The following is a 17,244-nucleotide window of genomic DNA, read 5'->3' on the forward strand; positions in this document are numbered from 1 at the left end:
GTCACCAGTCATAACATGTGAGATCAAATACAGTCATGGCCCAGATTAAAGGGTGCCTCTGAATTTAATAACTTTTTCTTAAAAGGTGACAGATCAAGCCTCTTTTTGATGTGTTTCTCATATAGTTTCTGTGCGTGTCATTGTCATTTTCTATTGAATACCTGTGGTGAGCATTAGTATTTTTATACAGGTAATTGCATGACTATACCAAATGTAGTGGCCTGTGTTTTATTTTGTGCACACAAATGTTTCATGTAACATGCAGAGGTGTCTTGCAAAGAGCTGTGTAATGGTACACTCCAAGGTTTCAGGGTAAAAAAAGAATAGCCATTAAGCCATTAGATGATTAAAGTGATGGAAATCTTGCCCAACATGAATGCTTGAAAATGTAAGTGTAAAAAATGACATTTGTAAAATTCATCAACATTCTCTGCACCCAGGAATTTATTCTTGGGGACCATGGCAGCTAAACTTTGCAGTTTTTTCTGTTTGTACAGAATATTTATGTAAACGCTCTGATATCAAGCCACTTGTTTAACAAACATGGACAGAGGTATATCTTTCAACTGAAAACGGGCTCTGTGAGACTAGAAAAAGCAGAAAATGAAAGTGAAGCGCAGGTATTTTCTTTTGGGGTGTGACTTATTTGTGCCCTACTGCTTATATGTTACAATAGTAACGAGACTAGGAAGCCAACACCTTTATCTGAGTGGTTAAGAAGGCTTTCAACAAGTATTAACAGCTCCAATTCTGTCTGAGCAAGAAATCAGAACTCCTGATGTGAATTTAGCTGCAAGCTTATTAATCAAATTATGACCCCAGTGTTACACATTTTTTAAGTAAATAAGACTGTATTCAAAAATGTGCAGGAAGAACTCTTCCAGTGCAACTACATACAAAAAATGAACCTTGGAGACCACAGCAAAGTGTTCAAATGTGATTCTTACAGAAGATTTCCTCAAGCACCCACAAGCTGCATGCCTGAACACATTAATCAAAGGATTTGTGTGGTGTACTCTTAGCATACGTTAGCAAAGCTCACTGAATTTGTCTTCCCATACTTTTCCTTTTTTTTTTTACATTTCCTTTATTTAGCTGGGTGTGTTACCTTGCCTTACTATATATATATATGTATGTATGTGTATGTATATGTGTATATTTATTTGTAAATAATTTTAGAGATGGAAACAGGATGTTGTGACGCGCCTGTCTATTCCCGCTTAGAGTCTGTCCAAGATCAGTATGGAACACCAACAAAACGGTTCCAACATGATGTGAGTACCTGGAACAGCAACTAATGCTGGAAAGCCTCTTTGCACAAAATCGAAACTTGGCTGCAAACAGCGCAGATTATGAACTCCCTGCGACAATGCACTTCACACCAGTAGGTCTTTTTGGAGATCTTCTCGCCCCAGCTAACTAAAGAGATTGGCTTGTCTGATGCATCTGTGGCGGATGTTATTTACTAACGCAGACGTTATACACTAACGTGCCTTCTACACAAAGAGGTTGAGACGGCCCACAGAGTGAAAACAATGAAAAGTGCACTGTGACTGTACTGTACTCGATCCTCACCATAAAGACCATTACTTGGGGGTTAAAGCCGCACGTAGAGAAATGATCCAGGCTGCGTTGGATACGGAGAAGCGCACAACGCAGGAGCGGTGCGCACAAAAAAAGGCTTGTCTGTCTGTACCAGATGGGGGGCATGCATTGTCTGTTGTCTGATATGTTTAATGAGATCCTCCTAAATATTTTCATAGTTTCTTAATTGATTTATTCTTTGAAGCATGAATATTAATCTATACAATTACAATGCCTTGACTTTAGTGAGGTAAGTGCACACAGTCCCAGCCATAACAAAATTAGATTACAAAACAATGGTATAGAATTGGCATAATAATTTCTTGAATGTACACTATCACTGTCAATTTAAGTTTCCTTGTTACATAGAATGTGCTAATGTGTATTGCATCGTAATAACATGGCTGACTTAAGAATAAGGTAGTAAGAATTATTAGTTGCTATTCAAAGCAAGAAAATTATGGAAAATTAAGTTATCATTTTCTTAAAAACTGCATTTGCAGTGGAATAAGGGTTATAGGCAGTAAATATAAAACCAGATGGTGTTTTTCTATCGCATACTGTGCAATCCAAATCCTAAGACTAAAAGTTGATTATTTGAGCTTTGGCATTCTTATTTTGTATCTATTATATTGTCATTTTCAAAAACAAAACTGTGGATAATTCACTATAGGTCCCCACCCTAAACATTGAATACTCCAACCATGAAAATATATCAAGGAAAGCTTTCAGCTAATGATGTAAAAATACAAAAAAATGTTCTCATCATGTCTCTCTTCCTCCTTCACCCCAGGCTCTGATGCCTTCTTCAGTGAGTACTTGGGTGGGTCAAGCCCTGATCACCTTACAGGGGTGGCACCTTTACCTGTCTGACAGGCTGGGCTGCTCCATCCCAATCTACCTGCAAGTGCTCTTTTCAGGATTCAGGTAACTGGTGGAGGGTTGAGGGGGTGGAGCTCACTGGGACCTCCCCTGCAGTTAGAAGCAGATAAATATCCATCACAGACAGGAGGAAGGTGCTAGAGGGACTTGACTCACCTCTTAGTGTGCTCCACTGCTCTGACTAATCTCCCCCTCTCTCTTCCTCTGCTCCCCCTAAACTTAAATCATGGCATCCACCTTCCGTACTGGAAGTACTCGTTTGTCTGGTAGCCGTAAAGGAGGGCAATCAGTAGGGCAATCATTTTCCTCAAGGTCCTATTCTAGTGGCTCATATGGCACCGCACGTGCTTCAGGGGGTCCAGTGTCTAGGGGAAGTATGTATAGCTTTTCCATGAGTGGCAGCGGCGGCGGGGGCGGCGGGGGCGGCGGTGGCGGTAGTAGCTTCGGCAGTGGTTTTGGATCTGGAGGTTATGGTTTGGGTGGAGGTTATGGTGGTGGTGGCGGTGGCGGTGGAGGTTTTGGTAGCGGTGGAGGTTTTGGTGGCGGTGGAGGTTTGGGTGGTGGTGGTGGCGCTGGAGGTTTCGGTGGTGGTGGCGGTGGAGGTTTTGGGGGTGGATGTGTTCCAATCACAGCAGTCACAGTCAACCAGAGCCTACTGGCCCCCCTGAACCTTGAGATCGACCCCAACATTCAGACTGTCCGAACCCAGGAGAAAGAACAGATCAAGACTCTGAACAACCGCTTTGCGAGCTTCATTGACAAGGTGAGTGCCTTTTTTCTATTGCTTACCTAGAAAGTTGATCAGAGTTGTCAGTTTTATGTCCCACACCATTTTCAAATGAATAAGGTCTATGATGACGCTAACTTATAATTGACCAAATTATACATGCTCCATTCATTTGGAATAAGCTCATCTGGGAAGGGAAAAAATAAGCTGTGTGCAAATTTGAATAGCTGCATCATGCCATATGTGAAATATTGAATATTACAAAGCTACCGATTCAAACCTGGACTGACTGGTGGTGCTCAGTTTGACATGTAGAAGTAATCAGGTTATCACCTATTTCCTTGGCAGCAAGCTTTCAACAGTGCTGCATTATACTCAGATTTCCAGTCAGATTTAAAACTAATGTTTCCAGTCTTTGCAAAAATATTTGTCGTTTGCATTTGTGTGTGCACACCACACCCTCATCTGTCCTCACACAAGTGGTTGGATACTTCATTGGAGTAAAATTCTTGAAAATGAAATGTTGTACACACTCTGCTGATGTGACGGTTCATAGCTGCAGGCAAGTGGCATTAGTTGCTGAGGACAGAGGTAGGCAAGTTCACTCAGTTATACTGTAGTTGCTTCCTGGAGGTGAGGGAGCAACTAGCAGCTAAGGCTTGAACGGGAGGGGTTCGGCTGAGGTGTGGCATGGTGGAAGCATGGTTCTCAGGATTTCAATCATTGTTTTAATTGTGGGAGCAACATAACAACATCAAGAACAACACCTAACACCCACCCCGCCCACCTTATGGGAAAAGGCCAAAAAGTCACAAAACACATGATTAGTTGACCAAAGGGAAAAAATCCATTCTCACATCTTTGTCACACTTCTCATAGTGTATACACTGTGGTCATACTTGCCATATTTTGCAGAATACAATTTCCAGTGGTATGTCTTAGCTTGTTGGGCCATTACCTTCTCCAACAAGAGAACTAATACAGTTATGCTACACTGTGCAGACAGAGCTATTTTAACATTGCAATTGCCAGTACAGGCACAACTTTTTGTGTTTGAGTCACACAGGTGTGGCTCTATGTCTCATGTGAGTCAAGTTAAACAAAAGAAGACAAAGAACTTTGTTGTCCCACAGAGAAAAAAACGGAGACATTGAATTTAATCCACTCTGAGGCAGCATCTTATGAGATGAACAAGAAGACAAGAATGTGATTAGGGAAGAAGAATAAAGGAACAACTGAAACTGCTGAATTTACAGGCCACTTTCTCTTATGCTCATATTGCTCATATGAGTAATCATTTAACTTTATTGTAGTTTGGTTAATATGGTTTTGCAGCGGTATTCAAATGCAATATTTTCCCCAACTCTCAGTGGAACTAAACTTTGATCTAAATAATTCTACCTGCCAGGTTCGTTTCCTGGAGCAGCAGAACAAAATGCTGGAGACCAAATGGAGTCTGCTGCAGGACCAGACCACCAGCCGCTCAAACATTGACGCCATGTTTGAGGCCTACATCGCCAACCTGCGCAGACAGCTGGATGGACTTGGCAATGAGAAGGTGAAGTTAGAGGGAGAGCTGAGAAACATGCAAGGACTGGTCGAAGACTTCAAGAACAAGTGAGTTCATAACCGAGAGAAACCAGGAATGTCTCATCTTTGAGCAGACTGACTGAAGTTAATTGAACGTTTACATCAGCTGATTTATTTCATCCCTTTTTTTGTCAGATATGAAGATGAAATCAACAAGCGTGCTAGTGTGGAGAATGAATTTGTCCTCCTCAAGAAGGTGAGAGGAGTCTACAGCACAACAGCACATTGAGGAAAACAGCTTAAATACATACTACTGCTGACCCATCACCAATGCACACCACTTTCCTCTTCCCCAATAACATAGGATGTAGATGGTGCCTACATGAACAAAGTCGAGCTGGAAGCCAAAGTCGATTCCCTTCAAGATGAGATTAACTTCCTCAGAAGTGTCTATGAGGCTGTAAGTAAAATGAATCATGGCTCAGCACTGTTTATTTAGGTTTTTTTTTTCCCTTTAGTGGACATAGATAACCCATAGAAACAGATGTTTTTTTTTACCTCTATCTTTAATTATTTTTGTAAAAAACTAAAAAAAACATCCTTTGTTCAGGAGCTGCGTGAGCTTCAAGGCCAGATCAAGGACACATCTGTCATTGTGGAGATGGATAACAGCCGCAACCTGGACATGGATTCGATTGTGGCAGAAGTCAGGAGTCAATATGAAGACATTGCCAATCGCAACCGTGCAGACACAGAGGGGTGGTATAAACAAAGGGTGTGTAGAGGGCGAAATGAATCTCAGTATGTTCAGTATGAAACCACATATTTGTAAACTGTAGTAAGTTACCTTTTATCTTCTTACTTCAGGTCACAGAGATGCAGTCCACAGCAAATCAGTCTGGAGATAGCCTTCGCCAGACAAAGAGCGATATTGCTGAACTCAACCGTATGATTAGCCGCCTCCAGAATGAAATTGAGGCAGTCAAAGCACAGGTATTCACTCCACTTGCAGACTTCTTAGCATCCCAAACACGTTTAAAACAACCCTGGTTTCAAAAATGCATGTTGAAAATCAGTTAAAGTCATATCACATCTCACCAATGTCCAATCTCTCAGCGTACAAACCTGGAGGCTCAGATTGCTGAGGCTGAGGAGCGTGGAGAGCTGGCTGTGAAGGATGCCAAGGCCCGCATGAGAGACCTGGAAGAAGCCCTGCAGAGAGCCAAACAAGACATGGCCCGCCAGGTCCGTGAATACCAGGAGCTCATGAATGTCAAGTTGGCTCTGGACATCGAGATTGCCACCTACAGGAAACTTCTGGAAGGAGAAGAATCCAGGTAAAGGCTCAGATACTGTGGACTCAGGACACCTTGTAAAGCAGCAACATTAATAGCTCAGATTGGTCATTTATTGTATGTACCTCTCTGCAGAATTGGCAGTGGTGGCGGAGAGGCAATCATCCACATACAGTCCTCAACCACCAGTTATGGTATGTATCCACATGTCTCTAAGAATTAGGTCACATCTAAATCAAGTCAGTTCTCTAGTCTTCATGGAGATGTGAATCAGTAAGCAATGAATAAAGTTTGGATGATATGTGTAATGAAAATTCCCTCATCACCAGGTGCTAGCAGTGGAGGAGGCGGCGGCGGCTTTGGAGGCGGCGGCGGCGGCTTTGGAGGCAGCATGGGAGGAGGCAGCTTTGGCAGCGGCAGCGGATTTGGTGGTGGCGGCGGCGGCGGCGGCAGCTATGGCGGCGGCTATTTCGGCGGTGGCAGCGGCGGCTATGGCGGCAGTAGCAGCGGCGGCGGCTATGGCGGTGGTAGCAGCAGCAGCGTGATCAGCTCAAGGACCTCCATTCAACGCCATTAAAACCAGCCACTGTCTTCTCTCCTCATTTCGTTCGCTTCCTCATGTATGCTTTAAACCATTTCCACAAAGCTCTGCACCGCTTTACCTGCAGACACTGAGCAGCCTTAGTTGTGAGTCAGTTCTCTTCTTTCATCAGTCAGCCAGGTTGACTTTTGGTTTGCTGGATGTGCTCTTGTGTAGACAAGGAGGATGTTTGTAGTGTCATGACAAAACCTTTGTTTTTCATTAGGCAAGAGTCATTCCACACAAAACGACAACTGCAGTACAGAGATGTGCACAGTAACATATGTGGATGATGTGCTCTGTCTTGGACTCACAAAGCTTTCAGTGCATGCCACCATATACTATTCTCTTGAGACTCCTCTGTTGTCACACATCTGTCATATTCTTTCAACAAAAGTAACCACATATAACACTTTAATATTTGAGTTTTGGGATGCTCTCATAGAAACGGTGTTTACGCCTTTAATTTCACTTTCGCTCTGAATAAAAGTAAAGTTTAGGCTGACTGTGGTAACCAGATTTATTGTGAAATTGTACCATCAAAATATTTGGAATAAATCTGTGTTCATATTTGGCATTTCAGCAGATCTGTTTGTTCTTATTGACATTTGGGGTCGCATTACTTTTTTTTTGCACACAAAGCACTGTGTGAATGTGTGACTGAATCTGTGTGAATGGGAAAAGTTACTGTAACTACTGGCTACTGACACAGCACAGAATCAGGGCTTTAATTTAATTAAGGAAGCTCAGAGTCCAGTCATAAAACCCATCATTTGGTACAGGATAATATTATGGTTTGGAATGTGTCTGTGAAGCTTAGATCACAACTGAACACTCTCATTAGAAGGGCGGGGAAAATAATGAGCATGTCATGCCCATCCACACTCTGAGATATCTTTGAAAAGATGGTGGGAATGTGTTATTTTATTTTATTATTATGCCATTATGAATTAATTAATTATTATATATTATATATAATTAATTCATCACCAATCACATTGGTTTCCCCAACAATAGTACTAACAAAAAGTTTAATTATTGGTCCAGTAGAGCGAGGGAAAGTGCAGGTGTGTCCCCACCAGTCTTGTAACCAAGCTACGCCCTTGCTTACAATAACAACCCAAGCCATTTATTGGCAAAAACACTTTTTATGGATACAACTCAGAGTGGTTGCCAGCTGCCGCCTGAGGCGATCTACTGCGCCAATCAGGAAACGTTTTGTAAACAGTGTTCACGTACACACCCACATTTCTAAACACCGGACCTAGGTCGAAAAATACTGGAATTCCCCTTTAATAGTAAAACACACTTGCAAAGCTGAATGGGGTTCCGCCTCCATCTCTTCCAGTTTGTAGTTAGCTATGTGGTCCAAGGAGAGTGTGGTGGGGGACGGACACCACACATCTAAATCAAGCTTTGCGTGCTGATTGGGTAGCTAGCTTTTTGTCGCCACATTTTATGTGACTACCAACCACTTGCGCATTACTGAGAATTTACTAGCTACACCATTGCTGCAGTTGGTCTGGTGCAACAACTAAAAATTAGTGAACTACTAGTTAACAACTAGCTAGTCATTTCTAAGTTCTTCGTAGTGACTTAGTAATGAAATAATACAACTTTTTTAAATTAAACTAAATCCTGAATGTGCTACACCAAACTGATGCAGCCTCACCCAGGAAATGATGGAGCAGTGAACTGTCAGACACTTTCCCCCTCTGGTTACATGATATGCTCATTATTTTGGCTGCTAGGCAACAGTCAAGTCAGTCCAGCCGTGGAACTATTTTTGTTGGTGGAGCCATAAAACTTGTAATATTATATATTGTGCTGTTGTACCGAATATTATCACCGCTGTGCTGTGGTATCAGGTATCACAGCCGTGCTGATAATCAGTAAAACAGCAGTCCCTCCTGGTGATTTAGCCTAACTGTTGTGTAGGAAAATGTCAGCATCCACCTTCATAGCTTCAACAGCGTGTGTGTTGCGTTCACTGTCCTGTTGTAAATGTAAACACTAGATAGGCCCCAAACTGACGGCCCTGGCCCTAGTTAATGGGTTAGAAAATACACGACACATGTAGGCAGCTTAAAAAGCTCTTGCTTTACGTTGTTTTATGCTCGTTCTTTGTTTACGGTCAAAGGTTGAGAAGGCAAGACACTAGGAAAAGATGGAGGTTACTCCTTACTGACTACACTGTGCTCACATGCATCTGCAACCTGCCACAGGTTTAAGAGATGGTTTTGAGTGGATACAAAGACACATAAGAGGTTACTGTGGATCAGTGGTAGAGCGAGTCATCTTTCAACTGGAACATGTTGGTCCAAATCCTGGCTCCGCTAGTAGCAAGACACTTAACTCCACATTCTGTGGGTTACTCCACATTCTGTGGGTTACTCCACATTCTGTGGGTTGAGTGTGAATGAGAATGAAATGTGTGTGAATCTCCTACACCCTTTAAACCTAACAGATCCTCGTTCTGCTCAATGTTTTGATCCTGTCACTTTAAAAATGCATGTATCGTTTTGTTAGAACCAAAGAAGCCTTTAGGATAAGAGCAGAAATGCCTTGTGAGTGCAGTTCTTCACCTCAATCTAGGTGACTGATGAGCCACAGAGTTATTCAAATAAATGCATGCAACATATAGAGGTGTGAAATTAAAATAGTGGGGGGGGGGGGGAAATGCAAATACCTTGAAAAAAAATGTTTTATTTTATTTTACTGAAGCACCAAAACCAGGGTCACATGTTGTTGCTGTATATTTCTGCAAACCACAGACAAATGTGAGCTCAAGTTTCTGAATCAAAATCATATTACTGATTTAAGTCTACCTGAGGTAGTGTTTTTTTTGTCTACAGACTTCCCTTGGAAACTTTTTTCTGGGCACTGAAATAAGGCAATAAGGGTATAGATATCCATTTCCTGGTTATGAATATGATTAGGTTTAGTCATACTGAGTAGCACGTGTTAAGGCTAGGTTTTCCTCAGTGTCACCATCATCTCGATAAACAATGCAGTCGTATTTTCTGTATGAAATGTGCAAGAACATTTCCGATGGTTTGCATAAAAGTAAAAATAACAGTATTTAGTGGGAGACCAGGCTGGCAATATGCACAAAAAAATGTCTGTCAATCAATAGTTGCTGTAGAGGACACGTGCAGCATGTGTAGGTATTTTAACCAAAGCAGGAGGTGCTAGTACATCACAGCATCCTACATGGCTGTTTTACTGGGGTCGTCAGGGTCAAAAGTCATGATCTCCATGTGGATTAGACCTGATTGGATAAAGAAAACAGAGTGTGGAGTAAATATTTCATATTTTTGACCAAGTATGGATCATTTCTAGAATACTGAATTACTTCAGATTGCAAAATATTGTTTATTCACTGCTCTGGTTTAGCTTTTACGTGTAATGCAAATGACACAACTTCACTGTCCTGTCACCTTTAGCCTTCTGGAATACTCACTCTTCCATTCGCCAACAGCGAGTTCCAGGCTCTCGAAGGAGTCATCATAAGCCTCACCATAAAGACCATTACTTGGGGTTTAAAGCCGCACTTGGAGAAATGATCCAGGCTGCGTTGGATACGGAGAAGCGCACAACGCAGGAGCGGTGCGCACAAAAAAAGGCTTGTCTGTCTGTACCAGATGGGGGGCATTCATTGTCCGTTGTCTGATATGTTTAATGAGATCCTCCTAAATATTTTCATAGTTTCTTAATTGATTTATTCTTTGAAGCATGAATATTAATCTATACAATTACAATGCCTTGACTTTAGTGAGGTAAGTGCACACAGTCCCAGCCATAACAAAATTAGATTAAAAAACAATGGTATAGAATTGGCATAATAATTTCTTGAATGTACGCTTTCACTGTCAATTTAAGTTTCCTTGTTACATAGAATGTGCTAATGTGTATTGCATCGTAATAACATGGCTGACTTAAGAATAAGGTAGTAAGAATTATTAGTTGCTATTCAAAGCAAGAAAATTATGGAAAATTAAGTTATCATTTTCTTAAAAACTGCATTTGCAGTGGAATAAGGGTTATAGGCAGTAAATATAAAACCAGATGGTGTTTTTCTATCGCATACTGTGCAATCCAAATCCTTAGACTAAAAGTTGATTATTTGAGCTTTGGTATTCTTATTTTGTATCTATTATATTGTCATTTTCAAAAACAAAACTGTGGATAATTCACTATAGGTCCCCACCCTAAACATTGAATACTCCAACCATGAAAATATATCAAGAAAAGCTTTCAGCTAATGATGTAAAAATACAAAAACATTTTCTCATCATGTCTCTCTTCCTCCTTCACCACAGGCTCTGATGCCTTCTTCAGTGAGTACTTGGGTGGGTCAAGCCCTGATCACCTTACAGGGGTGGCACCTTTACCTGTCTGACAGGCTGGGCTGCTCCATCCCAATCTACCTGCAAGTGCTCTTTTCAGGATTCAGGTAACTGGTGGAGGGTTGAGGGGATGGAGCTCACTGGGACCTCCCCTGCAGTTAGAGGCAGATAAATATCCACCACAGACAGGAGGAAGGTGCTAGAGGGACTTGACTCACCTCTTAGTGTGCTCCACTGCTCTGACTAATCTTCCCCTCTCTCTTCCTCTGCTCCCCTTATACTTAAATCATGGCATCCACCTTCCGTACTGGAAGTACTCGTTTGTCTGGCAGCCGTAAAGGAGGGCAATCAGTAGGGCAATCATTTTCCTCAAGGTCCTATTCTAGTGGCTCATGTGGCACCGCACGTGCTTCAGGGGGTCCAGTGTCTAGGGGAAGTATGTATAGTTTTTCCATGAGTGGCGGGGGCGGCAGTGGCGGTGGCGGTGGCGGTAGTAGCTTCGGCAGTGGTTTTGGATCTGGAGGTTATGGTTTGGGTGGAGGTTATGGTGGTGGTGGCGGTGGCGGTGGAGGTTATGGTGGTGGTGGCGGTGGATCTTTTTGTAGCGGTGGAGGTTTTGGTGGTCGTGGTAGCGCTGGAGGTTTCGGTGGTGGTGGCGGTGGAGGTTTTGGGGGTGGATGTGTCCCAATCACAGCAGTCACAGTCAACCAGAGCCTACTGGCCCCCCTGAACCTTGAGATCGACCCCAACATTCAGACTGTCCGAACCCAGGAGAAAGAACAGATCAAGACTCTGAACAACCGCTTTGTGAGCTTCATTGACAAGGTGAGTGCCTTTTTTCTATTGCTTACCTAGAAAGTTGATCAGAGTTGTCAGTTTTATGTCCCACACCATTTTCAAATGAATAAGGTCTATGATGACGCTAAGTTATAATTGACCAAATTATACATGCTCCATTCATTCGGAATAAGCTCATCTGGGAAGGGAAAAAATAAGCTGTGTGCAAATTTGAATAGCTGCATCATGCCATATGTGAAATATTGAATATTACAAAGCTACCGATTCAAACCTGGACTGACTGGTGGCGCTCAGTTTGACATGTAGAAGTAATCAGGTTATCACCTATTTCCTTGGCAGCAAGCTTTCAACAGTGCTGCATTATACTCAGATTTCCAGCCAGATTTAAAACTAATGTTTCCAGTCTTTGCAAAAATATTTGTCGTTTGCATTTGTGTGTGCACACCACACCCTCATCTGTCCTCACACAAGTGGTTGGATACATCATTGGAGTAAAATTCTTGAAAATGAAATGTTGTACACACTCTGCTGATGTGACGGTTCATAGCTGCAGGCAAGTGGCATTAGTTGCTGAGGACAGAGGTAGGCAAGTTCACTCAGTTATACTGTAGTTGCTTCCTGGAGGTGAGGGAGCAACTAGCAGCTAAGGCTTAAACGGGAGGGGTTCGGCTGAGGTGTGGCATGGTGGAAGCATGGTTCTCAGGATTTCAGTCATTGTTTTAATTGTGGGAGCAACATAACAACATCAAGAACAACACCTAACACCCACCCCGCCCACCTTATGGGAAAAGGCCAAAAAGTCACAAAACACATGATTAGTTGACCAAAGGGAAAAAATTAATTCTCATCATCTCTAACCATTCTCACATTTTTGTCACACTTCTCATAGTGTATACAGTGTGGTCATACTTGCCATATTTTGCAGAATACAATTTCCAGTGGTATGTCTTAGCTTGTTCAACTTCAAAAGTGCCATTACCTTCTCCAACAAGAGAACTAATACAGTTATGCTACACTGTGCAGACAGAGCTATTTTATCATTGCAATTGCCAGTACAGGCACAACTTTTTGTGTTTGAGTCACACAGGTGTGGCTCTATGTCTCATGTGAGTCAAGTTAAACAAAAGAAGACAAAGAACTTTGTTGTCCCACAGAGAAAAAAACGGAGACATTGAATTTAATCCACTCTGAGGCAGCATCTTATGAGATGAACAAGAAGACAAGAATGTGATTAGGGAAGAAGAATAAAGGAACAACTGAAACTGCTGAATTTACAGGCCACTTTCTCTTATGCTCATATTGCTCATATGAGTAATCATTTAACTTTATTGTAGTTTGGTTAATATGGTTTTGCAGCGGTATTCAAATGCAATATTTTCCCCAACTCTCAGTGGAACTAAACTTTGATCTAAATAATTCTACCTGCCAGGTTCGTTTCCTGGAGCAGCAGAACAAAATGCTGGAGACCAAATGGAGTCTGCTGCAGGACCAGACCACCAGCCGCTCAAACATTGACGCCATGTTTGAGGCCTACATCGCCAACCTGCGCAGACAGCTGGATGGACTTGGCAATGAGAAGGTGAAGTTAGAGGGAGAGCTGAGAAACATGCAAGGACTGGTCGAAGACTTCAAGAACAAGTGAGTTCATAACCGAGAGAAACCAGGAATGTCTCATCTTTGAGCAGACTGACTGAAGTTGATTGAACGTTTACATCAGCTGATTTATTTCATCCCTTTTTTTGTCAGATATGAAGATGAAATCAACAAGCGTGCTAGTGTGGAGAATGAATTTGTCCTCCTCAAGAAGGTGAGAGGAGTCTACAGCACAGCAGCATGTTGAGGAAAACAGCTTAAATACATACTACTGCTGAGCCATCACCAATGCACACCGCTTTCCTCTTCCCCAATAACATAGGATGTAGATGGTGCCTACATGAACAAAGTCGAGCTGGAAGCCAAAGTCGATTCCCTTCAAGATGAGATTAACTTCCTCAGAAGTGTCTATGAGGCTGTAAGTAAAATGAATCATGGCTCAGCACTGTTAGGTTTATTTATTTATTTTTTTCCCTTTAGCGGACATAGATAACCCATAGAAACAGATGTTTTTTTTACCTCTATCTTTAATTATTTTTGTAAAAAACATCCTTTGTTCAGGAGCTGCGTGAGCTTCAAGGCCAGATCAAGGACACATCTGTCATTGTGGAGATGGATAACAGCCGCAACCTGGACATGGATGCGATTGTGGCAGAAGTCAGGAGTCAATATGAAGACATTGCCAATCGCAACCGTGCAGACACAGAGGCGTGGTATAAACAAAGGGTGTGTAGAGGGCGAAATGAATCTCAGTATGTTCAGTATGAAACCACATATTTGTAAACTGTAGTAAGTTACCTTTTATCTTCTTACTTCAGGTCACAGAGATGCAGTCCACAGCAAATCAGTCTGGAGATAGCCTTCGCCAGACAAAGAGCGATATTGCTGAACTCAACCGTATGATTAGCCGCCTCCAGAATGAAATTGAGGCAGTCAAAGCACAGGTATTCACTCCACTTGCAGACTTCTTAGCATCCCAAACACGTTTAAAACAACCCTGGTTTCAAAAATGCATGTTGAAAATCAGATAAAGTGTGGATTATCACATCTCACCAATGTCCAATCTCTCAGCATGTAAACCTGGAGGCTCAGATTGCTGAGGCTGAGGAGCGTGGAGAGCTGGCTGTGAAGGATGCCAAGGCCCGCATGAGAGACCTGGAAGAAGCCCTGCAGAGAGCCAAACAAGACATGGCCCGCCAGGTCCGTGAATACCAGGAGCTCATGAATGTCAAGTTGGCTCTGGACATCGAGATTGCCACCTACAGGAAACTTCTGGAAGGAGAAGAATCCAGGTAAAGGCTCAGATACTGTGGACTCAGGACACCTTGTAAAGCAGCAACATTAATAGCTCAGATTGGTCATTTATTGTATGTACCTCTCTGCAGAATTGGCAGTGGTGGCGGAGAGGCAATCATCCACATACAGTCCTCAACCACCAATTATGGTATGTATCCACATGTCTCTAAGAATTAGGTCACATCTAAATCAAGTCAGTTCTCTCGTCTTAGGGTTAGGGTTAGCCCTAACCCTAACCCTAAAGTTTGGATGATATGTGTAATGAAAATTCCCTCATCATCAGGTGCTAGCAGTGGAGGCGGCGGCGGCTATGGAGGCGGCATGGGAGGCGGCTTTGGCTGCGGCGGCGGCTTTGGCGGCAGCGGATTTGGTGGTGGCATGGGAGGCGGCGGCGGCGGCAGCTATGGCGGCGGCGGTAGCAGCGGCGGCTATGGCGGCGGTAGCAGCGGCGGCTATGGCGGCGGTAGCAGCGGCGGCTATGGCGGCGGTAGCAGCGGCTGCTATGGCGGCGGTAGCAGCGGCGGCGGCTATGGCGGTGGTAGCAGCAGCAGCATGATCAGCTCAAGGACCTCCATTAGCCGCCATTAAAACCAACCACTGTCTTCTCTCCTCATTTCGTTCGCTTCCTCATGTATGCTTTAAACCATTTCCACAAAGCTCTGCACCGCTTTACCTGCAGACACTGAGCAGCCTTAGTTGTGAGTCAGTTCTCTTCTTTCATCAGTCAGCCAGGTTGACTTTTGGTTTGCTGGATGTGCTCTTGTGTAGACAAGGAGGATGTTTGTAGTGTCATGACAAAACCTTTGTTTTTCATTAGGCAAGAGTCATTCCACACAAAATGACAACTGCAGTACAGAGATGTGCACAGTAACATATGTGGATGATGTGCTCTGTCTTGGACTCACAAAGCTTTCAGTGCATGCCACCATATACTATTCTCTTGAGACTCCTCTGTTGTCACACATCTGTCATATTCTTTCAACAAAAGTAACCACATATAACACTTTAATATTTGAGTTTTGGGATGCTCTCATAGAAACGGTGTTTACGCCTTTAATTTCACTTTCGCTCTGAATAAAAGTAAAGTTTAGGCTGACTGTGGTAACCAGATTTATTGTGAAATTGTACCATCAAAATATTTGGAATAAATCTGTGTTCATATTTGGCATTTCAGCAGATCTGTTTGTTCTTATTGACGTTTGGGGTCGCATTACTTTTTTTTTGCACACAAAGCACTGTGTGAATGTGTGACTGAATCTGTGTGAATGGGAAAAGTTACTGTAACTACTGGCTACTGACACAGCACAGAATCAGGGCTTTAATTTAATTAAGGAAGCTCAGAGTCCAGTCATAAAACCCATCATTTGGTACAGGATAATATTATGGTTTGGAATGTGTCTGTGAAGCTTAGATCACAACTGAACACTCTCATTAGAAGGGCGGGGAAAATAATGAGCATGTCATGCCCATCCACACTCTGAGATATCTTTGAAAAGATGGTGGGAATGTGTTATTATATTTTATTATTATGCCATAATGAATTAATGAATTATTCCATCCATCCATCCGTCTTCTACCGCTTTATCCTCCACAGGAGGGTCGCGGGGGGTGCTGTGCCAATCTGAGCTAACATAGGGCGATAGGTGGGGTTTTTAATTAATGAATTATTAATATTTAAAATTCATCACCAATCACATTGGTTTCCCCAACAATAGTACTAACAAAAAGTTTAATTATCGGTCCAGTAGAGCTAGGGAAAGTGCAGGTGACGTGCTCTTCTGAAAACACAGCGGCGCGCAGTGCCCCTACCAGTCTTGTAACCAAGCTACGCCCTTGCTTACAATAACAACCCAAGCCATTTATTGGCCAAAAACACTTTTTATGGATACAACTCAGAGTGGTTGCCAGCTGCCGCCTGAGGCGATCTACTGCACCAATCAGGAAACGTTTTGTAAACAGTGTTCACGTACACACCCACATTTCTAAACACCGGACCTAGGTTGAAAAATACTGGAATTCCCCTTTAATAGTAAAACACACTTGCAAAGCTGAATGGGGTTCCGCCTCCATCTCTTCCAGTTTGTAGTTAGCTATGTGGTCCAAGGAGAGTGTGGTGGGGGACGGACACCACACATCTAAATCAAGCTTTGCGTGCTGATTGGGTAGCTAGCTTTTTGTCGCCACATTTTATGTGACTACTAACCACTTGCGCATTACTGAGAATTTACTAGCTACACGATTGCTGCAGTTGGTCTGGTGCAACAACTAAAAATGAGTGAACTACTAGTTAACAACTAGCTAGTCATTTCTAAGTTTTTCGTAGTGACTTAGTAATGAAATAATAAAACTTTTTTAAATTAAACTAAATCCTGAATGTGCTACACCAAACTGATGCAGCCTCACCCAGGAAATGATGGAGCAGTGAACTGTCAGACACTTTCCCCCTCTGGTTACAGGATATGCTCATTATTTTGGCTGCTAGGCAACAGTCAAGTCAGTCCAGCCGTGGAACTATTTTTGTTGGTGGAGCCATAAAACTTGTAATATTATATATTGTGCTGTTGTACCGAATATTATCACCACTGTGCTGTGGTATCAGGTATCACAGCC

At 42.7% G+C, this 17,244-nt stretch overlaps 2 protein-coding genes and 1 long non-coding RNA gene across 3 annotated transcripts; 2 read left to right on the forward strand and 1 right to left on the reverse strand.

Moving 5' to 3' along the window:
* Positions 1-2,607: 2,607 nt before the first annotated feature.
* LOC131468903 (keratin, type II cytoskeletal 8-like) lies at positions 2,608-7,175 on the forward strand. Its single transcript, XM_058643593.1, has 9 exons — positions 2,608-3,229; positions 4,602-4,810; positions 4,919-4,979; positions 5,088-5,183; positions 5,334-5,498; positions 5,591-5,716; positions 5,840-6,060; positions 6,154-6,212; positions 6,348-7,175. The coding sequence occupies exons 1-9, from the start codon at positions 2,693-2,695 to the stop codon at positions 6,593-6,595; spliced, it is 1,722 nt and encodes a 573-aa protein (XP_058499576.1). The 5' UTR covers positions 2,608-2,692; the 3' UTR covers positions 6,596-7,175.
* A 2,113-nt stretch (positions 7,176-9,288) lies between these two features.
* On the reverse strand, positions 9,289-11,107 carry LOC131468907 (uncharacterized). Its single transcript, XR_009241750.1, has 2 exons — positions 10,062-11,107; positions 9,289-9,869 (listed from the first exon to the last, which is right to left on the reverse strand). It is a non-coding gene; the product is annotated as an uncharacterized LOC131468907 (long non-coding RNA).
* Positions 11,108-11,207: 100 nt separating this feature from the next.
* On the forward strand, positions 11,208-15,802 carry LOC131468906 (keratin, type II cytoskeletal 8-like). Its single transcript, XM_058643596.1, has 9 exons — positions 11,208-11,772; positions 13,175-13,383; positions 13,492-13,552; positions 13,661-13,756; positions 13,900-14,064; positions 14,157-14,282; positions 14,410-14,630; positions 14,724-14,782; positions 14,918-15,802. Exons 1-9 carry the CDS (start codon positions 11,236-11,238, stop codon positions 15,220-15,222), a joined length of 1,779 nt encoding a protein of 592 aa, XP_058499579.1. The 5' UTR covers positions 11,208-11,235; the 3' UTR covers positions 15,223-15,802.
* Positions 15,803-17,244: the final 1,442 nt, after the last annotated feature.

This window comes from Solea solea, chromosome 11 (genome assembly GCF_958295425.1).
Source record: "Solea solea chromosome 11, fSolSol10.1, whole genome shotgun sequence".
Classification (NCBI taxonomy): domain Eukaryota; kingdom Metazoa; phylum Chordata; class Actinopteri; order Pleuronectiformes; family Soleidae; genus Solea; species Solea solea.